This window comes from Staurois parvus, unplaced genomic scaffold (genome assembly GCF_062004578.1).
Source record: "Staurois parvus isolate SC_StPar_1 unplaced genomic scaffold, SC_StPar_1.0 ptg000719l, whole genome shotgun sequence".
NCBI lineage: Eukaryota > Metazoa > Chordata > Amphibia > Anura > Ranidae > Staurois > Staurois parvus.
Genome location: NW_028318515.1, coordinates 11,341,691 through 11,367,514, shown reverse-complemented (window position 1 = coordinate 11,367,514; position 25,824 = coordinate 11,341,691). Strand labels below are relative to the sequence as shown.

The 25,824-nt window shown below is 43.5% G+C and overlaps 1 protein-coding gene across 1 annotated transcript in view; it reads left to right on the top strand.

The window, feature by feature from the left end:
* The first annotated feature begins 1,469 nt into the window (after nucleotides 1-1,469).
* RIMBP2 (RIMS binding protein 2) overlaps nucleotides 1,470-25,824 on the top strand; it is a 593,145-nt gene continuing 568,790 nt past the window's right edge. The window contains exon 1 of the mRNA XM_089653728.1: nucleotides 1,470-1,625. Within this exon, the coding sequence (XP_089509854.1) occupies nucleotides 1,599-1,625 (27 nt within the window). The 5' untranslated portion in view covers nucleotides 1,470-1,598. The remainder of the gene's footprint in view (nucleotides 1,626-25,824) is intronic.

Below are 25,824 nucleotides of genomic sequence, written 5' to 3'. Positions count from 1 at the left end.
GCAGGGTGCAGCTGAGCGTGGCATTGTTATGCACGTGACAGCGCGGCTTTAGATTGGCTAGTCCTTCGGTCACGAGTTTGGTGAGAAGGGCTGGGGTCTGACGCCGCAATCGTCACAGTTGTGTTTTACTATGAGGTGGTGTCTGTGTGCTTCACTGTAAGCACACTGCTTTGGATGGCTGTGCTGTGGTGTGCACAGCCATCCAAAGCAGTGTGCCCGAGTTGACAGGGAGGAGAACTGTTAGTAAACAAAACAGTTCTCCCCGTCGGAAATCCCAGGTAATCACTGGGCGTCGGCGAGTAATCACCAGATGGGACCCAGTGATTGATGGTCGCAAATGGTGGCATGGGTAGGGCTTGTGTGCCTCGTGTGCGCCTCCCTTCCGAAAATGCAAAATCACACATATACGTGATTTTGCGCACCCGTGCCACCCTGCATCAGTATGCTATAGGGCGGTCGGGAAGCGCATAAAGATAATTTGTTTTCAGTTATTGTATACCATTGCTGTTCTAGTATATTATGACGTAAACCCATATATAGTAAAGGCATTGTACACCTTCAAATGTGTTCATTTTGTTAACTAGGCATTAGTGTAGTTATATACCGTGTTGTTTCTTTGCGTTACCTTCCAATCATTGGCTCACATGCTGTGACTGCAGTTTGTGGTGTCATGACTGATCAATCCCTGTGTCCATGTATTGCTAAAGCTAGCCAGTCCCTATTCATCAAAGGGACAAGACAACTTCTTGTTCCAGGTTATTCAACATCCAGTGCATACCTCTTTAGTCCCTCTGTGATGCATCACACATGTGGGAGTGCTAATGTGCTGAAACACATCATCCTCAAATGATAAGTGAGACGGAATTCCCTGCCCGCTTGTGTCCGCCAGACCTAATTACTTTGATGCACCCACCTGCACCAGTGCTAGACTGCGAGACCCAGGGATTGTGTGATATGGTAAAGTCTGCACAGTGTTGGGTCTCATAGTTCATGCATTAAACTGTGCAGAGCCATGCTGAATACCTTGTGTTTCTTTACAAAGTGAACTTGCTGACACAGGAATGTGAAGATTCCTGTACCCCAGGAGAAATACCATTGCACAGAGCAGGTAAGTATAACATCTTCTTTTATTTTTAGCCCCAAACATTTTTGCCCTTGGAATCACTTTAATGAGCCATACAAAATGTCAATGTCATCTAATTAGGTTTATCAAATACTGTAATAATGAGTTGGCAATTGAGAACCTTTTCTGCGATGTGTCTGTGAGTTTACACTGGATCAGTATTCTCTCTCGCTCCTATATTTACAAGCCTTGTAAGCCATGCTAAACTTAGCATCGGCATGTTGCCTCCTACAGTGGCAGTGGGTCAACTTCGCACCTGTGGAGCTGCTCAAACCTATGTCATTTCACAGTGATTGGACCTCCGGGTTCCAAAGCACAAGTCACATGCTTACCTTTGAAACTGCAAAACATTTCAAACACATTTGTTTCATCGTATGGTTTGCAGCCTGTCTGGATACACACAAAGAGCTGATTCTTCTTTTATTCCAATTTACACAACCAGTCTGCAAGTAAAGACGGTTTCCCTGCTCCAGCAATGAGCAGCAAAAAGGCAGAAGATGTGGTAGGTACTAGGAGAATAAGATGTTTAAATTCAAATGAGTTGTCATTGCAAGATTTGTTTAAGAAAATGTACAGTATATTTATGCTGTGTTTACTTTGAAATATTAAAACTGAGTTTTTGGTTTTTTTTTTCTCCTACCTATTTTAATTTTGTTTTTTTTAAAGATATCCTTAGGCCAGAATTTGTGAACCGCATATGTTGTGCAAAATAAACACATTCGTAGCCATAGATAAAACAACATGGGCTGTGAAAGAACACTGATCAGACTTGGCTATGGGTTACTACATTTAACAGACAGTCTTCAGTGCTTTGTAAGATGAGGTTGAATGTATTATATTTTGTATAGCTATTATTACAGTGAACTAGTCAATGCAGATAACATTATTTGATAAGACAGCTCTAAGCAATGATGAAATGAACACGTTTCATTAATTATAACCATCAGCTATTGCCTTTCATCAATTTAGAGTAATCAGGGCTATGAGACATGATTACTGATTGGCTGCTGAGGTTTTAGTACACCTTACAGCCTTTTCATTTATAAACAAGATTGTATTTCTTGATGTTTCACCTTACTCAGAGCTAAATAAGAGCCTTAATTAAACTTGGATAGAATAATTTCAGTGATCAGATATTAGGAGAAAGGAAGGCCAAATGTCTTTTCTAAGGCCAGGAAATGACTTTCTATACCTGGATAGAGATAATCTGTATTAGCTGATGAAAGGGCATAGCTGAATCTTTTCTAATACGCAGCTCCACCCCTCAGGAGGGATAATAGCATATTGCAGACTCTGATTTCAACCTGCATCTATTACTATGCTACATCTCTATCAACTGGACTAAGGATGGGTCTCAGAAGCAATTATATTAAGTTTCCTGTACTGGAATTACTGAAGTATAAGAAAGTTGGTGCCTGCATCTTCAAAGGACGATTTGTAGAGTGTGAACTTTATCACTTATCAACTGTACATCGCTAATTTAGAATTGTAAGTATGAGAGAAGCTAAAGGTTGTTGTCATACGGCCGTTGCATTTTAAATTGGTGATATATATCTTAACCTTTCTGTAGTTTGTGTTGCTCTGGTGTTGGATCATCATAAAATGCATTGTAAATAATAAAACCTCCGGTACGTTTTTTTCATTGTTAGGTTTTGGTTTTCTGAGAGTTATTTGCTTTTTGGAGTTGACATTATCCACAGCAATGGAGATGATTGAGGAAATCTGGGGCAGATGGGAATGCAGTTGTCAATAGCAGCCAGTCAGACTCCTTGTTTATTTACCCTTAGCAAGTTAGACAATCAAAGCTGAAACCTCCTATGGATAAAGGCTTATCTGATGTATTGGCTATGGCAAGGTGCAGCCACCATCCAATTCCAGGTTCCTTCAAACTAAAATGTAACAGGCATTAGAGGTTGATTGAGCATGCAGGCATGATCCAATCATCATTGGGCATTTATATTGGCAACCAGGGTCCAAGGTCAGCACAAACAGTTGGACTGTGTGCTTATGGGAAGGAGCACTACAGTTTCGAATGGCAGTCGCTTTGTGGGGGGAGAGAGGTAAACAAAAATACAAAAAAAAAAACAGTTGGAGATCTGTTGAGTCACCTCTTCCCCTTAACTAGCTTTGGTTGGCTGTGCCAGATGTTTTGATTGTTCCCAATCCAGCCATTTTGGACAGATCAGGGGACAATGCTCTACTGTTCATGGACACAGTCCAGTAGTAATATATCCCTTACATCTACATAATTATAAATAGTCTATAACTGTAATACAAATGTGTGCAGCTTGGTTTCAGAGATGGTTTTTACTCCAACATGAACTTTGTACTGTATATAACCACTTGTAAAGTGAGCTAGAGCATTCAGCAATGTATAACATATTTGTACAATCTCCCAAATGTACCTACAGAGTGATATCTAATTTGGATGTATTCATCAGGATTCATATCACTGTTTAATAAGGTGCTATTTATTTTTGCTTCAGATTTTGAAGTCTTTTACACCTGAATCAAGTAGTTTAGTTGAATCGCCCACTGACTTCTTATTGCTGGGACTCCAGTGGTAGAATTTCCATGCTTTATGTTTACCATCCAACAAAGACCAAACTGTCCTATTCTTCTAGCTGGACCCTTCAAATATTTTATCATGCAAATATTTAAACTGTAGAGTGTAATTCCATCATATGCCTTTTGTAAATGTTCATGGAATTTGGCACAATTGTATAACTATTTGTACATAATTTTCTAGACACACCATAGTGGAATTTTATACAAGGTTCAACATTATGGGGTTGACTTACTATAACTGCACAGTGCAGCTCTGCATAGAAACCAGTAGTGAAACAAAGCGAGCACTCTCAACTGAGCAGCTAGAACACCAAAGGCAACCAGTAATAAAACCTTCAAAAACATATAATTGATAAAATAGGTGCAGAGCTAAAAACACAAAGTAATAATGTTCATGAGTAAAGTGATAGTCTGTGCAGATCTAGGTGCAAAATAGTTGTAGAATCCGCAATTAGTGCTCCAAAATGTGTGGTAAAATTATGCACTCACCAGATGCGTGAAGTAAATACACATTAAATATCACTCCAGGGGTCTCCTCTAGAGGTTGGGTAGGGTCCTAGTCCGGGCCAATACTCCTTCTGGGTATGGTGGTGCCTGTCAGGAGCTCACGGGTAAGAATAAGGTCCAGCTGGCCAGAGAATCCTTTAAGTGATGGATGGGTGTAGAAGCCTGCTTTAATGGACTCCCTTCTCTGGATCTTATGTCGGCTGGATCATGGGGGGCTCTATAAATAAATTGCTCCATGCAGGAGACCATAGCGAATGCCCATAGTGTAGTATAGTAGGTATAAATGTATTAGAAGAAAAGCATAATTATAGCAATTCCAAAACTCCAGAAAAAACAGCAGAGTGAGCAGCAGAGTAAATGCACTTGGACTAACCGTCCAGTAATTAAGATGGCTGGTGGGCCTCCACGCGGCTCCGGCAATGTGATGTCACGCTGATCCAGCCGACATAGTATCCAGAGAAGGGAGTCCCTTAAAGCAGGCTTCTACACCTGTCCATCCCTTAAAGAGATCTCTGGCCAGCTGGATCTTATTCCTACCCGTGAGCTCCTGACAAGCACCACCATACCCAGAAGGAGTATTGGCCTGGACTAGGACCCTACCCAACCTCTAGAGGAGACCCCTGGAGTGATATTTAATGCGTATTTACTTTACGCATCTGGTGAGTGCGTAATTTTACCACACGTTTTGGAGCACTAATTGCGGATTCTACAACTATTTTGCACCTAGATCTGCACAGACTATCACTTTATTGGCATACTCATGAACATTATTACTTTGTGTTTTTAGCGCTGCACCTATTTTATCCATTATCTGCATAGAAACCAATTGGCTTCCAGTTTTTTTTTGCAAAGCTTAGATGAACAAGCTGAAGTTAGAAGCTGATTGGCTACCATGCACAGCTGCACCAGATTTTGCATGCTCCAGGTTTAGTAATTCTACTCCTATGTGTTAAGCAGTACAACTCATGCCCTCAATGTACTTTATGTTCACACTGCAACGAAAATCCTATTTTGGGCTCCATTTGTTTCATGCATGCATCAGCGGCTTATCAAATGAAAAGAAAGTGGTCTAGGAGTGATGTGAGCTGTCCAGCATTTCTGCAATGTAGACCTGCCTTTCTTAATGAGGAAAGAGGAGGGAACCCTGGGATTTTCTAGGTAGGCTTTTTTGAGTAATGACAAATTATATTGCCCCAAAAAACGTGGGAAAACAATTTTGCAGAGCCAGTGGTGCTTTTCCTCTTGTCTTTTAGGTAGGTAACCACTAATGCCAATGTTTATTTTAGCTGTCTGAAAGGGGAGAATTCTTCCCAAAAGCCATCATATTGGTGTATTCTTTCTACTGACCCCCAATGTAAAGGACATTCTTTTCATTGACCACCAATTTAAGGGGCATCCTTCCCCCAACCACCAGTGCAATTGGGTACTTCTACTGGCAAACAATGTAAAGGAGCACCTCTCCTGTGTGTGTTGGGGGGGGGGGGGTTTCCCACTGACCCCCAATGTAAGAGAGCATTTGGAGCATTTCTCGTGCTTTATATATGGTAGGATTTTTTAAAATGTAAAGGTATATATACAGTACATAAAGTATAAGTGTGCTTGTGTCTAAATTAACACTTACATCAGACAAATAATATGCCTGTAACCAATCTCAGTTTGTATAATTATTTCAGAATACTCTTACCACATTGGTTAAAAAGTTAAATCAAGTTTTTGTGACTATGTGGGTTCTATTATTCTACATCAGTTTTATTTTTCATTATAGGTTACCAGCTGCTCTTGCTATGAGTAATGTGTTGGACTAGATGCCCTAGTGAAGCTGACAATACTAGAGCTATTTTTAAATGTATACTGCAATCTGTGCAGTCTTTGTGGCTCTCATGTATCAACTTCAAAGGTTTTTGATGTGATCATATTATTTCTGCCCCCCAACCCCTCCAAAAAAAAAAAGTGAATACCATTGTTCCAGGAAAACTACAATATATTGCAGTCTCTATAGTTGGTATTTATTTCTAATGGAAATCGGAGAAGATGATAGCTAATTGGTTAAGAAAATTAAATTACAAAAATGAAAGGGTTCAGTTGATAACATGGATAGAATGGTGTCACCCTGCATGGCAAGGTCAGAAAAGGATCTTGATTTACCTTTGCAAAACTATAAAATACAATAATTTTGTTTTCAGCAGCACTGGGCAACATTTTGTTTTAATCTGTGGTGTCAGGCTGATCAACCTGCTGGTCAACAGCTCTTGATGAGATTGTTGAGTAGAAAATGAATCCAACATCACTGCTGTTCTCCTCTCCCAAGATAAGTAATTTTACCTGTGTCCCCAGGTATTGTTTCTTATCTGAATTGGAAGTGCTATTTTTATGTGCAGGGAGGATTTGTATAATATGTTTCACAGCATGGGGGCAAGCAGACGTCTAGCGTGAGTTCTGCAGGCCCCATCCATCTTTGTGGACTTAGGACTTGATGTTCCAAGGGTAGTTCTATAAAATAAAATATATATATTTTTTGCATACGTATATTAGGGTGACCAGACATCCATGGTTTCTCAGAACAGTCCCCCAGGGGGGAGTCTCATGGAGCTGCGCAGAACCTCACATACTCGTAGATGTGTCCTCATGTACTGACAGCCTCTGTACTGTCCCATCATTGGATCTCAGGGGTGCAATGCATCACGCATGTAGGCAAGTTCCTAATGGATGCTGTTACATTATTGTGATTGCTAATGTTCTTGTGATTTTGGTGTAATGTTATTTTAAATATTTGGTTGTTGCTGCAGGTTGTGTATGACTTCTACCTCTGCCGGTGTGTCATATCCTGTATTCTGGGGTATAGTTATCTGTAGAGAACCAGCCTTAGATTGGTGGTTCTTACATGGGAAAAATCAGTGAGGACCAAGTGCAGCTTAATGGTGTTACCTTCAATGGGCATGTCTGCAGAAAAGTTGCATGGACTTTATGCTAATGGACTAATGCCATCTCCGGTATGAGCCATTCTGTGTTCTCTTTGGAGTTGTTCTCTGTGAAACTGCTAGGGACAGTGTACTAGTTCAACAGCTCAGCCAAATCGCACTGCCAATTTGTATGCCATCATTGATACATGTTATGTGAAGAATGTTGTATGCTGTACATGCTTTCTGCAAGCTTAACCATAAAAGGACTTTATTTAAATAAAGAAGTTGTCTAACTCACGTACTGGGAGAAATGTTAAGAATAAGTGTAACCTTGGTGTATCAAAAAGAACAAAGCCATTCAATCCTCTGGGTTAAACAGCCTTGTGCTGTTGCAGATCATTTACAGGATAACCCTTGTGGTCAAGTACATACAGTATGGTGAAACACACATTTTATCCTTCTGGGATGGGACACTCTTTCCTAGAAATAGCAGCCAGTTTGAGGAGGAAGCAGGTGACTGTGATTGTTGAGAACTAGCCTTGTTGGTGAGGGGACAGGTGCACTTCATTTCCCTCACCTCGCGGCTCTGTCTCCATATTGGAGCCTGCTATGGCACAGGGTTGGCCTATGGACCTAGCCTGGGGAGTCACAAGAGCAGGGCCTTGCATCAGTAGAAGTGCAGAAGCTTCCTGTGGTGTGTGCATGTGGGGTGAAAAGAATATAATGGACAGAGTAACATTAATAACCAGACGTTTGTGTTAAGGAAAGACACAAGGGACTGATGAAGAGTGGCACATGTTCTGCATTACCTTCTGGTAATGCTAATGGATTCAGAGAGCGAGCGATTGAGTCTACAGTGTCTGTTTGGTTCTGGGTATAAAGTGGTTAATGCATTGGGAACCAAAGTGGAGCATTATTTTAATGGCTTGTGGTTTCTAACCTGCCCTCTAGGGGGGCGAACGTCCACTCCCTGCCTCATCAACCTACTCACTGACAACCACCATGGCCCTCCATTCTGCAGGCACTTCCTCTTCTCTCTCTGCTCGTGTCAGCTCTGTAGCTGAGTATTGAATGATCACTTGAGCTGAGAATCTGGGTATGTGTACACTGAGGAGATCCTGGTGGGGATGCCTATATTTAGAAGGATGTTCTGCATATGTGCAATGTCATTGTTTTATTGATAACAAACTTTTTCATCCACTTAGAACATATGTGCTAACTATTCTGGCTAGCAATAGGTGCCTCAAATCTATTATTCTATATAATATGTGTGGTCCTTGGTGGCAGGAAAACCATCAGTATACGGAGAGGCATGGCAGCCTGAAAATACAGTAATGAGACTTAGCGACTGGAGTGAAGAGAACACACAGTAACCTATAGCAACTAAACAACATTAATCTTTCATTGTTCGGTCTCCTCTGAAGCCATGAATGCAATATAATTGTTTGCTACGGGTAACAGATAATACATCATTGCACTTCCTGTGCCTTATTTTAAATGCATCTAAAAGAAAATACACAAACCGGTGGCATACTGTATATCCAGGGAACAATGGAGCAGAGATTTACATGACTCAGCTAAAGTGAAACTTTTGCCCATAGCAACCAATACTAATGCTTATGCATCTAACTCTGTCTTTCTCTTTCCCTTCCTCTCTATCTCCCCCCTCCATGTCTCTTTGCCTCCCTCTTTCAACTCCCTCTCTCTCTTCTCCCCCTTTCTCTGCTCCCTTCCCTCTCTACGTTTCTCTACCATCTATCTCTCCCCACCTTTCTCACGCACGCGTGCTCTCTTTCTCTCTCCCCCACTTCTCTCTCCCCCACTTCTCTCTCCCCCACTTCTCTCTCCCCCACTTCTCTCTCTCCCTCTCCACTTCTCTCTCTCCCTCTCCACTTCTCTCTCTCCCTCCCCCACTTCTTTCTTTCTCCCTCCCACACTTCTCTCTCCCTCCCTCCTCCCCCCCCCCACTTCTCTCGATCTCTCTTTCCTCCTCCCCCACTTCTCTCGATCTCTCTTTCCTCCTCCCCCACTTCTCTCGATCTCTCTTTCCTCCTCCCCCACTTCTCTCGATCTCTCTTTCCTCCTCCCCCACTTCTCTCGATCTCTCTTTCCTCCTCCCCCACTTCTCTCGATCTCTCTTTCCTCCTCCCCCACTTCTCTCGCTCTCTCTCTTCCTCTCCCTCCCCACTTCTCTTGCTCTCTCCTTCCCCACTTCTCTTTCTCTTCCCCCCCCCCACTTCTCTCTCTCCCTCCCTCCCCACACCCACCCTCTCTCTCTCCCTCCTCACTTCTCTCCCTCCCCACTTCTCTCTCTGTCACTCTCTCCACCTTTCTCTTTCTCGCTCTCCACCCCGTCTCTCTCCCTCCCCCCTCTCCCCCCTCTCTCTCCCTCCCTCTCTCCCCCTCTCTCTCTCCCCCCCCCTCTCTCATTGAATCTGAACCTCATTAAATTTAATGGGAGCCCAATGGTAAATGCCATGGCGATATTTGGTCAATGTCATTGCCTAAAATTTGCCACATGGCCATATTTGGATAGTGATGGCAGAGATAAATGTCCAGTGTTTTGACAAGCGCCTGAACAGGCCTTTGGTTGAATTCCATGTTTGGACATTTTGCTGTTTTTAATGATCTCTCTGACATTCCTGCTAATACTCCACCCACAGTCATTGGCTTCCACATAAATATGGAACTTGGAACTGAGATGTTGTTTGGGAACACACAGCTCCCTGTTTATTATTGTTCATGTATTGTTTCAATGGATTTCTCAAATGTATCCTTAGACACACTAATTGTACTTTGCACTTTACACAGAACTACTCCTGCCCATTGCCCCAAAAAACAATAAAGCACAATCCAATTTGCTACAGAAGAAGTTAAAAAGGAGGCAATTAGATATTCCTTGAATCAACAATACCTTTAATCGAGGTATACTTTGTGCATTTAAGAATGCATCCAGCTCTTTTTTAACTAGCTGCCGACCGCAGATAGCCGAATGACGGCTGCACTGCGGCCGGCCAGTTCTGGGTGGACGTCATATGACGTCCTCCCAGAACGCGCTCTCCTGCGCGCCCCAGGGGGCGCGCACCCGGCGATCTCCGTGATCGCTGTGTCCTACGGACACAGCTGATCACGTGATGTGGTAAAAGGCCAATCACAGCGGCCTTTTACCACGTGATCAGCGGTGTCCAATGACACGCTGATCAGAGGGAAATGCAAGTGCCGGTTCTCGGCTGCACTTTCCTCACGCTGTCAGATCGTGAGGAAAGTACTGCCGAGAACCGGCAGTTGTCAGAGCGGGGATCGGCACCGATCATCAGGGCACTGATGATCAGTGCCCTGATGATCGGTGCCCAGCAGTGCGCCCACTAGCTCCGCCCACCCGTGCCCAGCAGATCACCCACCTGTGCCCAGCAGTGCACCCACCTGTGCCACTCTGCAGTGCCACCCACCTGTGCCCAGCAGTGCCACCCACCTGTGCCCACCAGTGCCACCCACCTGTGCCCACCCACCAGTGCTGCCCACCAGTGCCACCCACCAGTGCAGCCCAGCAGTGCTGCCAGTCAGTGCCACCAGTCAGTGCCCAGGGGTTGTGCCAGTCAGTGCCGCCAGTCAGTGCCCAGCAGTGATGCCAGTCAGTGCCGTCTATCAGTACCCATAATCAGTGTCACCTATCAGTGCCGCCTATCAGTGCTGCATATTAGTGCCGCCTATCCGTGACACCTCATTAGTGCTGCCTATCAGTGCCCTTTAGTGCTGCCTATCAGTGCCGCCCATCAGTGCTGCCTCATCAACGCACATCAGTGAAGGAGAATAAATACCTGTTTGAAAAATTTTATAAAAGAAACAAAAACTTTTTTTTTCTTCAAATTTTTTGCACTTTTTTTATTTATAGCGCAAAAAGTAAAGTGCCCAGTGGCGATTAAATACCACCAAAAGAAAGCTCTATTTGTGAGAAAAAAATGATCACAATTTCATATGGGTACAATGTTGCATGACCGTGCAATTGTCAATCAAAGTGCGGCAGCGCTGAAAGCTGAAAATTGGCCTGGTAAATAAGGGGGTATAAGTGCCTGGTAGGCAAGTGGTTAAATAAACTACTGAGCTGGTTGAACTAGTTCTAGAGGGAGCCCATTCCACATTTCCACAGTTCTTACGGTAAAGAAGCCTTTCCTGTATGTGGAGGTTAAACCCATTGTCTTTTGTAATGACCTCAAAGTGAAACACTTTACACCAAGTTCACTATATGGACCACCTTTTTTTGTGTGTGTGTGTGTCTATATATATATATATATATATATATATATATATATATATATATATACACACACACACACCCACACACAGTTGTGTTCAAAATAATAGCAGTCAGACATCACTAACCTGATCAATCACTGTTTTTGGTAGAAATTATATTTCTACATGGCAAATAATTTACTAGCAGGTGTAGTAGAGTAATAGAGACCCAACAGTCATGACATGCATGCTGCTAATTCTGTGTAATTGAATCACTAATTGAAAGGGGCATGTTCAAAATAATAGCAGTGTGGAGTTCTATTAGTGAGGTCATTCTTTGAAAAACAAGTGGCAATTATTGCCCTTATTTAAAGAAGGAAGGCAGAAAATGTTGTACATGCTGTTTACAGTGCATTTCTCTCTGAAATTCTGAGGAAAATGGGTCATTCCAGACATTGTTCAGAAGAACAGTGTACCTTGATTAAAAAGTTGATTGGAGAAGGGAAAACATATAAAGAAGTGCAGAAAATGGTAGGCTGCTCAGCTAAAACGATCGCAAATGCTTTAAAATGGCAACCAAAACCTGCAAGACGTGGAAGAAAGCAAAAAACTACCATTCGAATGGATAGAAGAATAGTCAAAATGGCAAGGACTCAGCCAACAATCAGCTCCAGGAAGATCAAAGAAGGTCTAAAGTTACCTGTGAGTACTGTTACAATTAGAAGACGCCTATGTGAAGCCAAACTATCTGCAAGAAGCCCCCGCAAAGTCCCACTGTTGAAAAAAAGACGTGCTGAAGAGGTTACAATTTGCCAAAGAGCACATTGACTTGCCTAAAGAGAAATGGCGCAACATTTTGTGGACTGATGAAAGTAAGATTGTTCTTTTTGGGTCTAGTGGCCGGAGACAGTTTGTCAGACGACCCCCAAACACTGAATTCAAGCCCCAGTACACTGTAAAGACAGTGAAGCATGGTTGTGCAAGCATCATGATATGGGGATGTTTCTCATACTACGGTGTTGGGCCTATTTGTCGCATACCAGGGATCATGGATCAGTTTGAATACATCAGAATACTTGAAGAGGTCATGCTGCCTTATGCTGAAGAGGAAATGCCCTTGAAATGGGCGTTCCAACAAGACAACGACCCCAAACACACCAGTAAACGTGCAACATCTTGGTTCCAGACCAACAAGATTGACGTTATGGAGTGGCCAGCCCATTTTTTAGAGGAACAACACAAATTTCATATATGTTTTTCTTCATGTTTTGATTTGGAATAGAATGTGTAGTGTTCCCAATGCATTTGTGTGTATGCAAATAAAAGCTATTAGAAGGACTTTGAGCTTTATTAACTTTTTTCAACACACTGCTATTATTTTGAACACAACTGTATATATATATCTACATACACACACACACTATATATTGCCAAAAGTATTGGGATGCCTTACTTTACACGCACACGAACTTTCATGGTGTCCCAATCTTAGTCTGTAGGGTTCAATATTGAGTTGGTTCACCGTTTGCAGCTATAACAGCTTCAACTCTTTTGGGAAGGCTGTCCACAAGGCTTAGGAGTGTGTCTATGGGGATGTTTGACCATTCTTCCAGAAGCGCATTTGTGAGGTTGAGCACTGTTTTTGGACGAGAAGGCCTAACACGCAATCTCTGCTCTAATTCATCCCAGAGGTGTCCTTTCGGGTTGAGGTCAGGCCAGTCAAGTTCCTCCACCCCAAACTCCCTCATCTATGTCTTTATGGACCTTGTTTTGTACACTGGTGCGCAGTCATGTTGGAACAGGAAGGGGCCATCCCCAAACTGTTCCCACAAAGTTGGAAGCATGAAATTGTCCAAAATGTCTTGGTATGCTGACGCCATAAGAGTTCCCTTCACTGAAACTAAGGGGCCAAGCCCAACCCCTAAAAAACAACCCACACCATAATCCCCCTTCCACCAAACTTTACACTTGGCACAATGCAGTACGACAAGTACCGTTCTCCTGGCAACCGCCAAACCCAGACACATCCATGGGATTGCCAGACAGAGAAGTGTGATTTGTCACTACAGAGAACACATCTCCACTGCTTTAGAATCCAGTGGCAGCGTGCTGTACATGACTGCATCCGACGCTTTGCATTGCACGTGGTGATGTAAGGCTTAGATGCACCTGCTTGGCTATGGAAACCCATTCCTTGAAGCTGTCTATGCACTGTTGTGCTAATCTGAAGGCCACACAAAGTTTGGAGGTCTTTAGCTATTAACTCTGCAGACAGTTGCCAACTTGTGTGCGCTTCAGCATACGCTGACCCCACTCTGTCATTTTACGTGGCCTACCAACTTCATGGCTGAATTGCTGTTGTTCCCCTTTGCTTTCACTTTTTTATAGTACCATTAACAGTTGAACGTGGAATACTTAGTAGCAAGGAAATTTCACAGATGGATTTATTGCACAGATGGCAACCTATTGCGGTACCATTCTTGAGTTCCTGAGAGCGACCCATTCTTTCAAAAATGTTTGTAGAAACAGTCTGCATGCCAAGGTACTTGATTTTATACATCTGTGGCCATGGAGGTGATGGAACACCTGAATCCAATGATTTCGAGGGGTGTCCAAATACTTTTGGCAATATAGCATGTGTATGTATATATATATACACACACTGCTCAAAAAAATTAAAGGAACACTTTGAAAACATTGCAGCAACTCAAAATGGTACTCAGTAGTCTCTATGGCCCCCACGTGCTTGTATGCATGCCCGACAACATCGGTGCATGCTCCTAATGAGACGAAAGATGGTGTCCTAGGGTATATACTCCCAGATCTGGACGAGAGCATTACTGAGCTCCTGGACAGTCTGAGGTGAAACCTGGTGGCGTCTGATGTACCAAAATTTGTTATCCCATAGGTGTTCTATTAGATTTAGGTCAGGCAAGCATGGGGGGCCATTAAATGGTATCAATTCCTTCATCCTCCAGGAACTGCCTGCATACTCTCGTCACCTGAGGCCGGGCATTGTTGTGCACCAGGAGGAACCCAGGACCCTCTGCACCAGCTTAGGGTCTGACAATGAGTCCAAGGATTTCATCCCGATACCTGATGACAGTCTGGGTGCCATTGTCTAGCCTGTAGAAGTCTGTGCGTCCCTCCATGGATGTTCCTCCCCAGACAATCACTGACCCACCACCAAAACTTTCATGCTGAACGATGTTACAGGCAGCATAATGTTCTCCATGGCTTCTCCAGACCCTTTCATGTCTGTCACATGTGCTCGGTGAACCTGCTCTCATCTGTGAAAAGCACAAGGCACTAGTGGTGGACCAGTCAATTCTGGTGTTCAGAGGCAAATGCCAATTGAGCTCTATGATGTGGGGCAGTGAGCACAGGGCCCACTAGAGGAGGTCGGGCCCTCAAGCCACCCTCATGAAGTCTGTTTCTGATTGTCTGATACCGGTCCTGCTGATGTGTTAAGGACCTTCTATGGCCCTGTCCAGCTCTCCTAGAGTAACTGCCTGTCTCCTGGAATCTCTTCTATTCTCTTGAGACTGTGCTGGAAGACACAGCAAACCTTCTGGCAATGGCACCTATTTATGTGACACCCTGGAGGAGTTTGACTGCCTGTGCAACTTCTGTAGGGTTCAGGTATTGCCTCATGCTACCAGTAGTGACACTGACCCTAGCCAAATGCAAAACTAGTGAAAAACAGAAAAGATGAGTAGGGGAAAAAATGTCAGTGGCCTCCACCTGTAAAACCATTCCTGTTTTGTGGGTCTCCTCCATGTTGCCCATCTAGTGCACCTGTTAATTTCATTAACACCAAAGCAGCTGAAACTGATTAACAACCCCCTCTGCTACTAACTGACCAGATCAATATCCCAGGAGTTTCATTGACTTGATGCTGTACTCTGATTAAAAAGTGTTCCTTTAATTTTTTTGAGCAGTGTATATATACACACACACACTATTTGTAATATATAAGTAGCTGATGCATACATACAGTGCAGACAGCAGGCGCACATGTAAGTCAAGAAAGTAGTACATTTCAGCCAGCTTGATCCAAAGGAACTATTTAAAGTCAATGTAAACCTGGATTTCAGCTTTAAAGTATTACTAAACCCATGATACTGCACTCACTGTAATTGGTCTTCCACAGAACATGGAAATGCAATTACTTTAGTAAATATAAAGTGCTAAATACCTTTTCTCATCAGCAGTATATAGCAGTCTTGTGACTTCTATCAGTGTCCAGCCAAGCACTGTCTAATCTTGAAGGAGAAGTTTTCATTCTCTTCTGATTGTCCTATGAGGCTGCATAACCCCTGACCCTCTGTCTGGACAGCACTGATTGACCCTGTTCTGGTCACATGCACCCTCCCAAAAACACTCTTTAGCAATACACACCAAACAGAACATGTGCAGATTTGCCACTGCTGCTCTAACTATGGCAGATGGATTGGGGACAGTAGAAGAAGGGGAGGATCAGAGAAGTCCGAATCAAACTGCGCTTTTACACAATGTTGAGGATTATTTAGGTTCCACAGTGAGTATAACAAGCATGCTTTACTGTATATACAGACTGATTTTATAGTTGTGGGTTTATTAACACTTTAACAGTTTTCAAACATACATTTGACTTTGTCTAGTAATCCCAAAAAAGCCCAAAAAAGTATAATTTTCCTGACTGTTTCTACCCAACAGGGCAACAAATGGTGAGTAAAGGGTTGCACAGCATATTTTCAAATGTTTCCATGTGAGACCCTCAATTTCTGTACAGGTATTAGCATTTTTAGTAAAACTAATTTTAATGTATTGTTTAAAGGATAGGCTCACCTTTGGAACATGTTACATGTTTCACCCATATTTAGGGTGGAACATGTAACATGTTCCAGCTCCTGCCTCCCCCCCCCCCATCCCACTTTCCTGTTTGTTAAGCGGGGGATCTTCTCCCTGCACCCGCTGTCACAATTTGAAAACAGCACAGCTGTGCAGGGCTCTATTCCATGTGGCCATGTCATTCATTCTGTTTTTTGAATGAATGATCTACATCTATCTAGATCTTAATGAACTGCAAGGGTGCTGGTGAGCGTACTCGTAGTTAAAGTGTTTGTATTTTTGGGGAAAAAAAGTGTAAACCTAAGAATTAATTTGTTTAAATCTGATCTGTCCAGTTATTATTAAAGTCTCTCTGCCAATGTTCTGTATTACCTGGTTTATCCTGCATGTGCTGCTCCACGTAAGAGGAAAGTGACCACACTAGTGTGGCTACCAGCAGTGGTGTATTTTGGTTTTGTGCTGCCCTAGGCAAGACTAAATTCGGGCACCCCCTAACATCTAAATTTGTCCCACCCTTTCATCTGCAAACTCCACCCCTTCCTCTTTAGGCTCCACCTCTTTCTATTAGAGCTCCATCCACTGACAACGATGGGGCACTATGCCTCCCACTGACACCATGATGGGGCACAATTCCTCCCACTGACACTAATGATGGGGCACTATTCCTCCCACTGATACCAATTATGGTACCCCATCATTAGTGTCAGTGTGAGGGATAGTACTCCACCATTAGGGTCAGTGGGAAGAATCATGCCCCATCATTGGTGTCAGTGGGAGGCATAGTTCCTCATCATTGGTGTCAGTGGGAGGAAAAGTGCCCCCTCATTGGTGTCAGTGACACCAATGAGGGGCACTATTACTCCCACTGACACCAATTATACTTACACCGCTGTGCTGACCCCTGCTCCAGCCTGGGGTCCCTCCTTCAGGCACAGACATTTACCCATCAGCTGTCTTCCTTCTCCAGCCGCTCTCCTCCTCTTCACCGCCTCCAGCTGCTCCCTCACTCGATCTTCAATCTTCGCGCTGCCGCTCAGCTCCTCCTCTCCAAGCTCCACCTCCTTGCCTGTGATTGGCCAGCTGTGTGCCTTTCTGAGCTATATATCTGGCAGCCAATCACCGATGAGGAGGCTGAGCTTGCAGAGGGAGGGACAGGCTGCCATAGGCTGCCCAGTGATCCCAGGGGTGTGGCCAGATTCGATGGGCAGCTTGTCATCCCGTCCACATTGTGATCAAGATCCAGGAAGATGAAGACACCGGACGGACACCCTCTGCACCCCTCCTCCAGCAGCACCTTGTGGACCGGATCGACGTGGGACACGGAGTCGCGGACACAGGTAAGACACAGCAGCCCCTGTCCCTTTCCCATGGAAGTGTCCCTTCCATGGGAAGGGGGGGGGGGCGGCGCTGCCACCCTGCCGCCCCCCTGAAAAGTGCCGCCCTAGGCAAATGCCTTGTTTGCCTTGCGGCAAATACGCCCCTGGCTACCAGTCCATGCTAGCATGGTCAGTTTACATCTTGTGTCATCCTGCTGATGATACAGCAATGAGTAAACAAGCTCATTGTACCTGTATCTTCTATAGTCAGTACACAGCTGCATTAACCCCCCCCCCCCCCACACCTCCTCCAAGCAACTCCTAGCGAATACAGGCTTGCATCTCCCTACTGAAAAATGTCTTTATCTTGAGTATGGTTTAGAGCTGCTTTAATTGATTTTTTTGCAGTAACTATCTGCCCTTGCACGGTACGGGAAGACAGTTGACTGAGTTTCTGCTGGATCCTGGGATTGAACCTGCAATCTGCTAATAGGGGGTGTAATGCCTTACAGGCTGCTGTGCAAAAAAATAATGAAAGCAAATTTTTTTTATACCAACAAAAATATGTGCACTTATTTTTTCTGGGTGAACTTATCCTTTAAAAGTCAGTGTTTAGTGTTCCTTTTATAGAAGTACAGGGACCAGTTGGACTGGGTCGTCTTTCTAGATAGATATAGGTTGTATACAGCAAGGGTCTCCAGGCTTTCTAAACAAAGGGCTAGTTTACTATCCTTCAGACTTTAGAGGGGCCAAACTGTGGCCAATGGGAGTAAAAGATGTCCTGGTGTCAGTAACAATACCCCAGAATTTCTGTCCATGAGAGGAATAGTGATCAATCAATAGTACCCCATTACTAATGTCTTTAGGAGGAATAGTGCCCCATTATTGGTGTCTGTGTGATCAATAGTACCCCATTACTAGTGTCATTAGGAGGAATAGTGCCTCATTATTGGTGTCAGTGTGATCAATAGTACCAAATTTCTAGTGTCATTAGGAGGAATAGTGCCCCATCGATGCTGTCAGTGGGAGGAATAGTGCCCCATCGATGGTGTCAGTGTGATCAACAGTACACCATTACTTGTGTCATTAGGAGGAATAGTGCCCCATCGTTGGTGTCAGTGGGAGGAATAGCGCCCCATCGATGCTGTCAGTGGGAGGAATAGTGCCCCATCGTTGGTGTCAGTGTGATCAATAGTACCCCATTATTGGTGTAATTGGGAGGAATAGTGCCCCATCGTTGGTGTCAGTGTGATCAATAGTACCCCATTACTGGTGTCATTGGGAGGAATAGTGCCCCATCGTTGGTGTCAGTGGGAGGAATAGGGCCTCATGGTTGGTGTCAGTGTGATCAATAGTACCCCATTATTGGTGTAATTGGAAGGAATAGTGCCCCATCGTTGCTGTCAGTGCGAGGAATAACACCCCATCATTGGTGTCAGTGTGATCAATAGTACCCCATTACTGGTGTCATTGGGAGGAATAGTGCCCCATCGTTGCTGTCAGTGGGATGAATAGAACCCCACATTTTGTGTCAGAGAGAGGAATAGTGCCCCACTGTTGGTAGGCAGGAATTATTTACCATTGTTGGTGTCATTCTCAGGAATTATGCCCCATTGTTAATGTCAGTGAGAGGAATATTCCCCCTAAGGCCAGATAAAGGCAAGCAATGGGCTGCATACAGCCCCTGGGCCACAGTTTTGAGACCACTGGTATATAGTCACTATAAATGAATTACACTAAATGTTTCTTTACTACACCATTTGTAAAATGATCCACCTCACCAAAATTATATCTTCCTCATCAAAATATATTTCTTACACTGCAGCTGATTCCTAGATCTCCAACTCTGGTAAAATGCTAGGACATCAACAAATGCATTATTTTAAGTAGACTTCCTCTGCTCTCTTCCCCCGCCAATGCTTCTGGCACCTCCCTCCTGCCAAGTGCTTCCAGAGCATGCAGCTCCCACGCTGCTACTCTGCGTGTCCATTCATACACCAATCTGCTGTTTGGCCCTGCCCACTCTCTCTTCATTGGCTCACTGGCTCCCGCTGCTGCCTCAGCCAATGAGGATGGAGAGTCCCCAGAGAGCCGAGGCTTTCTTGCATATCACTGGAAAGTGAGGGGCTCAGATAATTATTAGGGGGGCTGGGGGAGCTGCTGCACACAGCCTTTAAAACCACTTTACATGTTTATAGACTTATTACAGTTTTCACAGTTTTTAGTAACAAAAATCAATAAACACAATTCAGAAACCTAGCAGAATGGGAAAAAAGCTGCATAGCAGGGAGCGATGTCTTCCAACTCACAACTGACTTCCTGACCTGCAGTCCTTTAGAAGATTTCTGGTAGTTTTTAAGTCTCCTTTTCCCATTGTGAAAAAACATCAATAGGCTGCACAGCAAAGTCAAACTCAATGCTTTATCCATTCCTGTACTGGTTTGAAAACCTACATGTTTTTGAACATTTGTAGATTTCCTATAAAATATTTATTTTGTAGCCTTAGGCTGGTTTTACATTGATCCTAGCAAAAATGCATGTGTGTTTTTGTCGCATTTGTGTAGCTTTTTCCACGTTTGCGTTGCATTTTTACAGGACACGTGATTCAAAAGATGCACCACAGGTGTGTTTTTGCGGCGTTTTCCATTGATTACAATAGGAAGGTGCATTTTTGGTTCGTTTTTTTTTTACCGCACCAAAAATGCAGTAAGTAGGATTTTAAAAAATGCACCTGATCTGCAACAGATCGGTGTGAAGAGTTCCATAGGAATACATGGTCACACCATTTTCTTCTGCTTTTTTTTAATGCAAAAGGATCAGTGTGAAGCTAGCCTTACTTTTCCTTAAGGTCCCCTTTTAACCACTTCCCCTCCAGAGGATTTACCCCCCTTCCTGACCAGGCCATTTTTTGCTTTAATGCACTGTTACTTTAACTGACAATTGTGCAGTCATGCAAAACTGCATCCAAATGAAATTTGCATCCTTTTTTCCTACGAATTGAGCTTTATTTGGTGGTATTTGATCGCGTGTGTGGTTTTTTTTTTTTTTCATTTGCGCTATGAATAAAAAAAAAAAGTCCACCAATTTTGAGAAAAAATCTTTTTTACTTTCTGCTATTAAACATATCCAGTAAAAAAATTTAAAAAATCAAATTTCGTCATAAATTTAGGCCAAAATGTATTCTACTACATGTCTTTGCTAAAAATAGAAAAAAAATCCCAATACTTGTAAATTAATTGGTTTACGTGAAAGTTATAGCATTTTCAAATGGTGGTATGGATACTGGGATTTTAGTTTGTTGTTTTTACTAGTAATGGCGGCGATCAGCGACTTATAGCGGGACTGCGGCAGGCATTCTGACACTGGGGGGGAACTGTCTTGATGTCACTGACATCCCCAGTGACACCAATACAGTGATCAGTGCTAAAAAAAAAAAAAGCACTGACACTGTACTAATGGCACTGGGCAGGAAGGGGTTAACATGAGAGGTGATCAAAGGGTTAACTGTGTGCTGGGAGTATTTTACTAGGGGGCGGTGTCAGTTTGCTTCACTGTAAGCACACTGCTTCGGATGGCTGTGCTGTGCACAGCCACCCAGAGCAGTGTGCCCGAACTGACAGGGAGGAGAACTGTTAGTAAACAAAACCGTTCTCCCCATCGGAGATCATCGGAAATCACCTGGTGCCGGAGAGTAGTCACCAGCTAGGACCCGGTGATTGACAGCCGCAGCTGTGAATGGCAGCACGGGTAGGGCGCCCCCTACCCGGAAAAGGAAATTCACATTTATATGTGATTTTGTGCACTTGTGCCGCCCTGTAGCAGTATATCTGCTATAGGCTGGACGGGAAGCGATTAATGCACATTGTGTTAAGGCAGCCCACTGAAATGAATGTTAATATGCTAAAAATTTATGCTGGACCTTTTTTTTTTTATTTTTTTATTTTTATTCCACAACATACGTATGTTGCAGTGTACTGTGGTGTGTTACAACACAGGTATGTTGTCATTTGACATGAATAGCACTGCAACACAATAACGCATGTTATATGTAGTGTCAATGGGCCCTTAACTACACTAACTGTCTGTCTATCCCTAAAAGCAAAGCATTCTTCCACCCATTCATTCTGCAGGCACACAATAAATGCATGCTATGTTTCAACGTCCAGCATTGTGCATTTGAGATGATTTTAGCTGTACCACACATAGGTCTGTCTGTATATTGAATGTTCACACGCCATGATGCTACAGCTGAAGTGTCCACAGCATCACATCGGTGTGAAAGGCCTTGGCCTGTCCTATGGACTACACTTGCAGTTTTTTAATGACTAACTAATCTTGCCAGCAAGTGTAAAGTGATGCCCCCACCGCTCCCTCGTCATAGGATTTGACTGACAGCAGCAGAAGCCAATGGCTCCTGCTGCCTCAGCAAAGTCTGTGAGAGATGCAGCAGACAGACACAGCACTGGATGGAGTGAAGAGTTAGGCAAGTATAAAGGGGAAGGGGGTTAGGGACAGGGGCTGACTGGCAACTTTTGGCCCAGGAGGCAGCGACTTGACCTTCCTCTCGCTCTCTCTTCCCTGCCTCTTCCCAGGGCTGGATTAAGAGCATCATGGACCTTGTGCTGAGGATTTTGGTGGTCCTTTTATGGAAATAAATAAAAAGAAAAAGCAAAAATTCTTGTTAAAACAAATTAAATATAGAGAGGGGAGAGAGAAGGAAAAAAGTTTGGTGAATGACCAGATTTTGCAGAACAGTAGAGGGGCTTAAAGGGGGGTCATCAAACAGAATCCATGCTTAGTGACTATTTACACTGCACACATATACCATGGTCCTTGTACCCCCCTTCCCCCCCAAATAAATACTATTTACTGTACCACAATTGACACCCTCACTGACACATATGAACTTCAGGACAAAGGATCTTTTTTTTTTTTTTTTTTTTTAATTTCATGAATGCTTCCATTACTTATGCTTTTGTGTACTCAATAAGGACATATTTTTGTCTGAGCTTACCTTATGGAAGAACGTCATTAAAACCAGCAACTGTTCAGACAATGAACACCTTGGTCAGGACTATGTAATGTACAAAATAATATATAGAGTGCAGGGGTCAGGAGTAAGTAACCTGCACAATAGCATATAGAATGCAGCAGTCAGGGTGAACTTTCTGTTCACATCTGTGTCCCTCTTTACATCTTAGTCTGCAGTATTTCTCTATAGGTCAGGGTTCCCAGAGTCTCTCCTTACATCAGAGTCCCAGTGTTTCCCCTTACACCATAATGCCCCTTTACAAAAGAGTTCCCCTTTACATCAGAGTCCACAGTGTTCTCCCTTAAATCAGATTCTTTCCAGCATTCCCTCCCTAAATCTGAGTCCCCAGCATTTCCCCATACACCAGAGTCCACATATTTTCCTTTTACATCAGAGTGTACAGAATGCCTCTTTACATTAGAATCCCCCCACATTAAATCAGGGTTTGCAGCACTCCCTTTAAATCAGGGTTTGTGCCCCTTTATACCAGAATTCCCCTTTACACTGTAACAGGGAATTCTGCATACTCTGATGTAAAGGGGCTTCTGAGAACCCTGATTCAAGGGGGAATTATGTAAAAGGGAAACTCTGTATGCGGGTCTCTGGTCACCAGAGCTTCCCCTTGCAGCAGAGTCCCTCTTACATTAGAGTCTGCAGAGATCCTCCTTACATCAGGGTTCCCAGATTCCCCCCTTACATCATAATCTCTCTGTAGGGGACTGAGGAATGGCAGCCCAATATGCTGGGACTTGCAGTGCCCTATACTGTGGGGGACTGAGATATGGAAGCCCACTATGCTGGGACTTGTAGTGCCCTCTGTGGGGGACTGAGGAATGGCCACCCACTATGTTGGGACTTGTAGTGCCCTCTGGGGGGGACTGAGATATGGCTGATTCGGGGCATGTGCAAGCACTTTATTGGTTGCTAGGCATTCCTGGCAACCAATACTTTTGACAGGGCGGGATCTCAGTGTACAAAAAAGAAGGGTTTGTGAAAAGGAATTCACAGAAAAGCGGCTACATTATGAACAGAATGTGATACTCAGAAAAATTTCCAAAAATTATGCTTTATTACATATAAATATTTGACATATGGGCAATCGCCCTGGTTTACCATCACCTCAGTATGAGACAATACACACAGACCTAAAACCATATAAAATAACACCAAGACCGGTCTGAATAGATGTGCTGCAAAGACAATGACCACTAAGGTCTAAAGTCCTTGTAGCACTGGCACATAGGTTAACACTTCCCAAAGGAGGTGTACACAAAAATTATACCATAGGTATATAGTGTCACATGTAATGAATATAAAGACATGTGTCATAACCATATAGGTTCTATCCCATAGAGGGGAATTCCCAAAAATTATACCGAAGGTATGAAATATCACATGTATACAATGCAGCGAGCACAGTATGGGTCAAAAGAGAGGCATAACCATAAGCCTATGTAAGGCAGCAAAAGGATATCACAAATGAAATGCAGTACAGTCCCATGCCGGCACATGTAGTTGGGGCCCATTCATCTGTAATATAAGTGACTGATTCTTAGGACTTTTAGATATAAATAACGCCCCAGTTGTTGCCTGGATGGAGAAACAGATGCAAGTAGCAGAACACTGCTTCAAGTGATTTCTTCACCACAGCATGTGGACTACACACCACTTTTTGTTGAAAACAAGATAAGGCCCAGCAGCTCCTCCGCCCGTTGAAATATATGTGGCATGCCTTGTTTCCTATATAAAGCACCATAATGTCCCCATCCTGTAGTAAGACAAACAATATGAGGGAAGTCACTGTAAGAGCTTTCACTCGATAATAGACGTTTATGCCATATAGGTCACAAGGGACCTTTAATCTAATGTCCTGTAACAGTCCACTCACCACCTGTGCAATGGGTAGTAGGAAAGAAAAGGATATCCTTCATAAGTACTGCCCTTCAAAAGGTACTGCTATATGGAACCAAGGAACCACCGCTAACATCAGCCGACATACCGCGGGTTCCGACCTCTCCATGGCGCCTGTGCCGCCTAAGTATGCCTCATAGCATGTGAAGATGGCTACTTCCTTGTAGGTCAGCGTGCGTTCCACCTAGTGCGCATGACCGGAAGTGACGTATCTGACGTATGACGTCAACGCGTTTCGCCGATGGGCGTATCTCACTCAGCTTCGTCAGGACCAATCCTTATCGTTATTTATATCTAAAAGTCCTAAGAATCAGTCACTTATATTACAGATGAATGGGCCCCAACTACATGTGCCGGCACGGGACTGTACTGCATTTCATTTGTGATATCCTTTTGCTGCCTTACATAGGCTTATGGTTATGCCTCTCTTTTGACGCATACTGTGCTCGCTGCATTGTATACATGTACCTTCGGTATAATTTTTGGGAATTCCCCTCTATGGGATAGAACCTATATGGTTATGACACATGTCTTTATATTCATTACATGTGACACTATATACCTATGGTATAATTTTTGTGTACACCTCCTTTGGGAAGTGTTAACCTATGTGCCAGTGCTACAAGGACTTTAGACCTTAGTGGTCATTGTCTTTGCAGCACATCTATTCAGACCGGTCTTGGTGTTATTTTATATGGTTTTAGGTCTGTGTGTATTGTCTCATACTGAGGTGATGGTAAACCAGGGCGATTGCCCATATGTCAAATATTTATATGTAATAAAGCATAATTTTTGGAAATTTTTCTGAGTATCACATTCTGTTCATAATGTAGCCGCTTTTCTGTGAATTCCTTTTCACAAACCCTTCTTTTTTGTATGCCTCTTTGGGCTACTGAATGGAAGCCATATATTGGGTGATACAGTAATTTATTTTGTAACCTCTAAAAAAAACTATCTTTAGTCCACGGGATCTCAGTGTAAACTGCTGAGAGGACTTACAGGGGAAGCATGTGCTGGAAAAGTCAGTCCACCTCTGATCTTCAAGCCTTCCATATTTTAAAGATAAGTCTGTGGTAGTAGTGGCCTTTTTACAGGACATCTGAGCAGCCCAGGGACTATTGCCCCCTTACACCCCAGTCCAGTCCTACCCTGCTTAGGGGGGTTGAATTTACTGAAGAATAATTCAAAACAAATTATGAAAACATGGACTCTTCACAGCAATGTCTCTGTAGCTCAGTCAGGGTAGCATGTGGCTGCAAAGAAGAGTCTGAAGAGTTGAGAGCACAAACAGCTATTTGTGATTATCCTCATAGACCGCTTCCTTCACGATGAAGTCCTGGGTAGCTCTAGAAACAAAGGTGAGCATCTGGAGGGATCCAAGGTAGAAAGACTAAGGGCCAC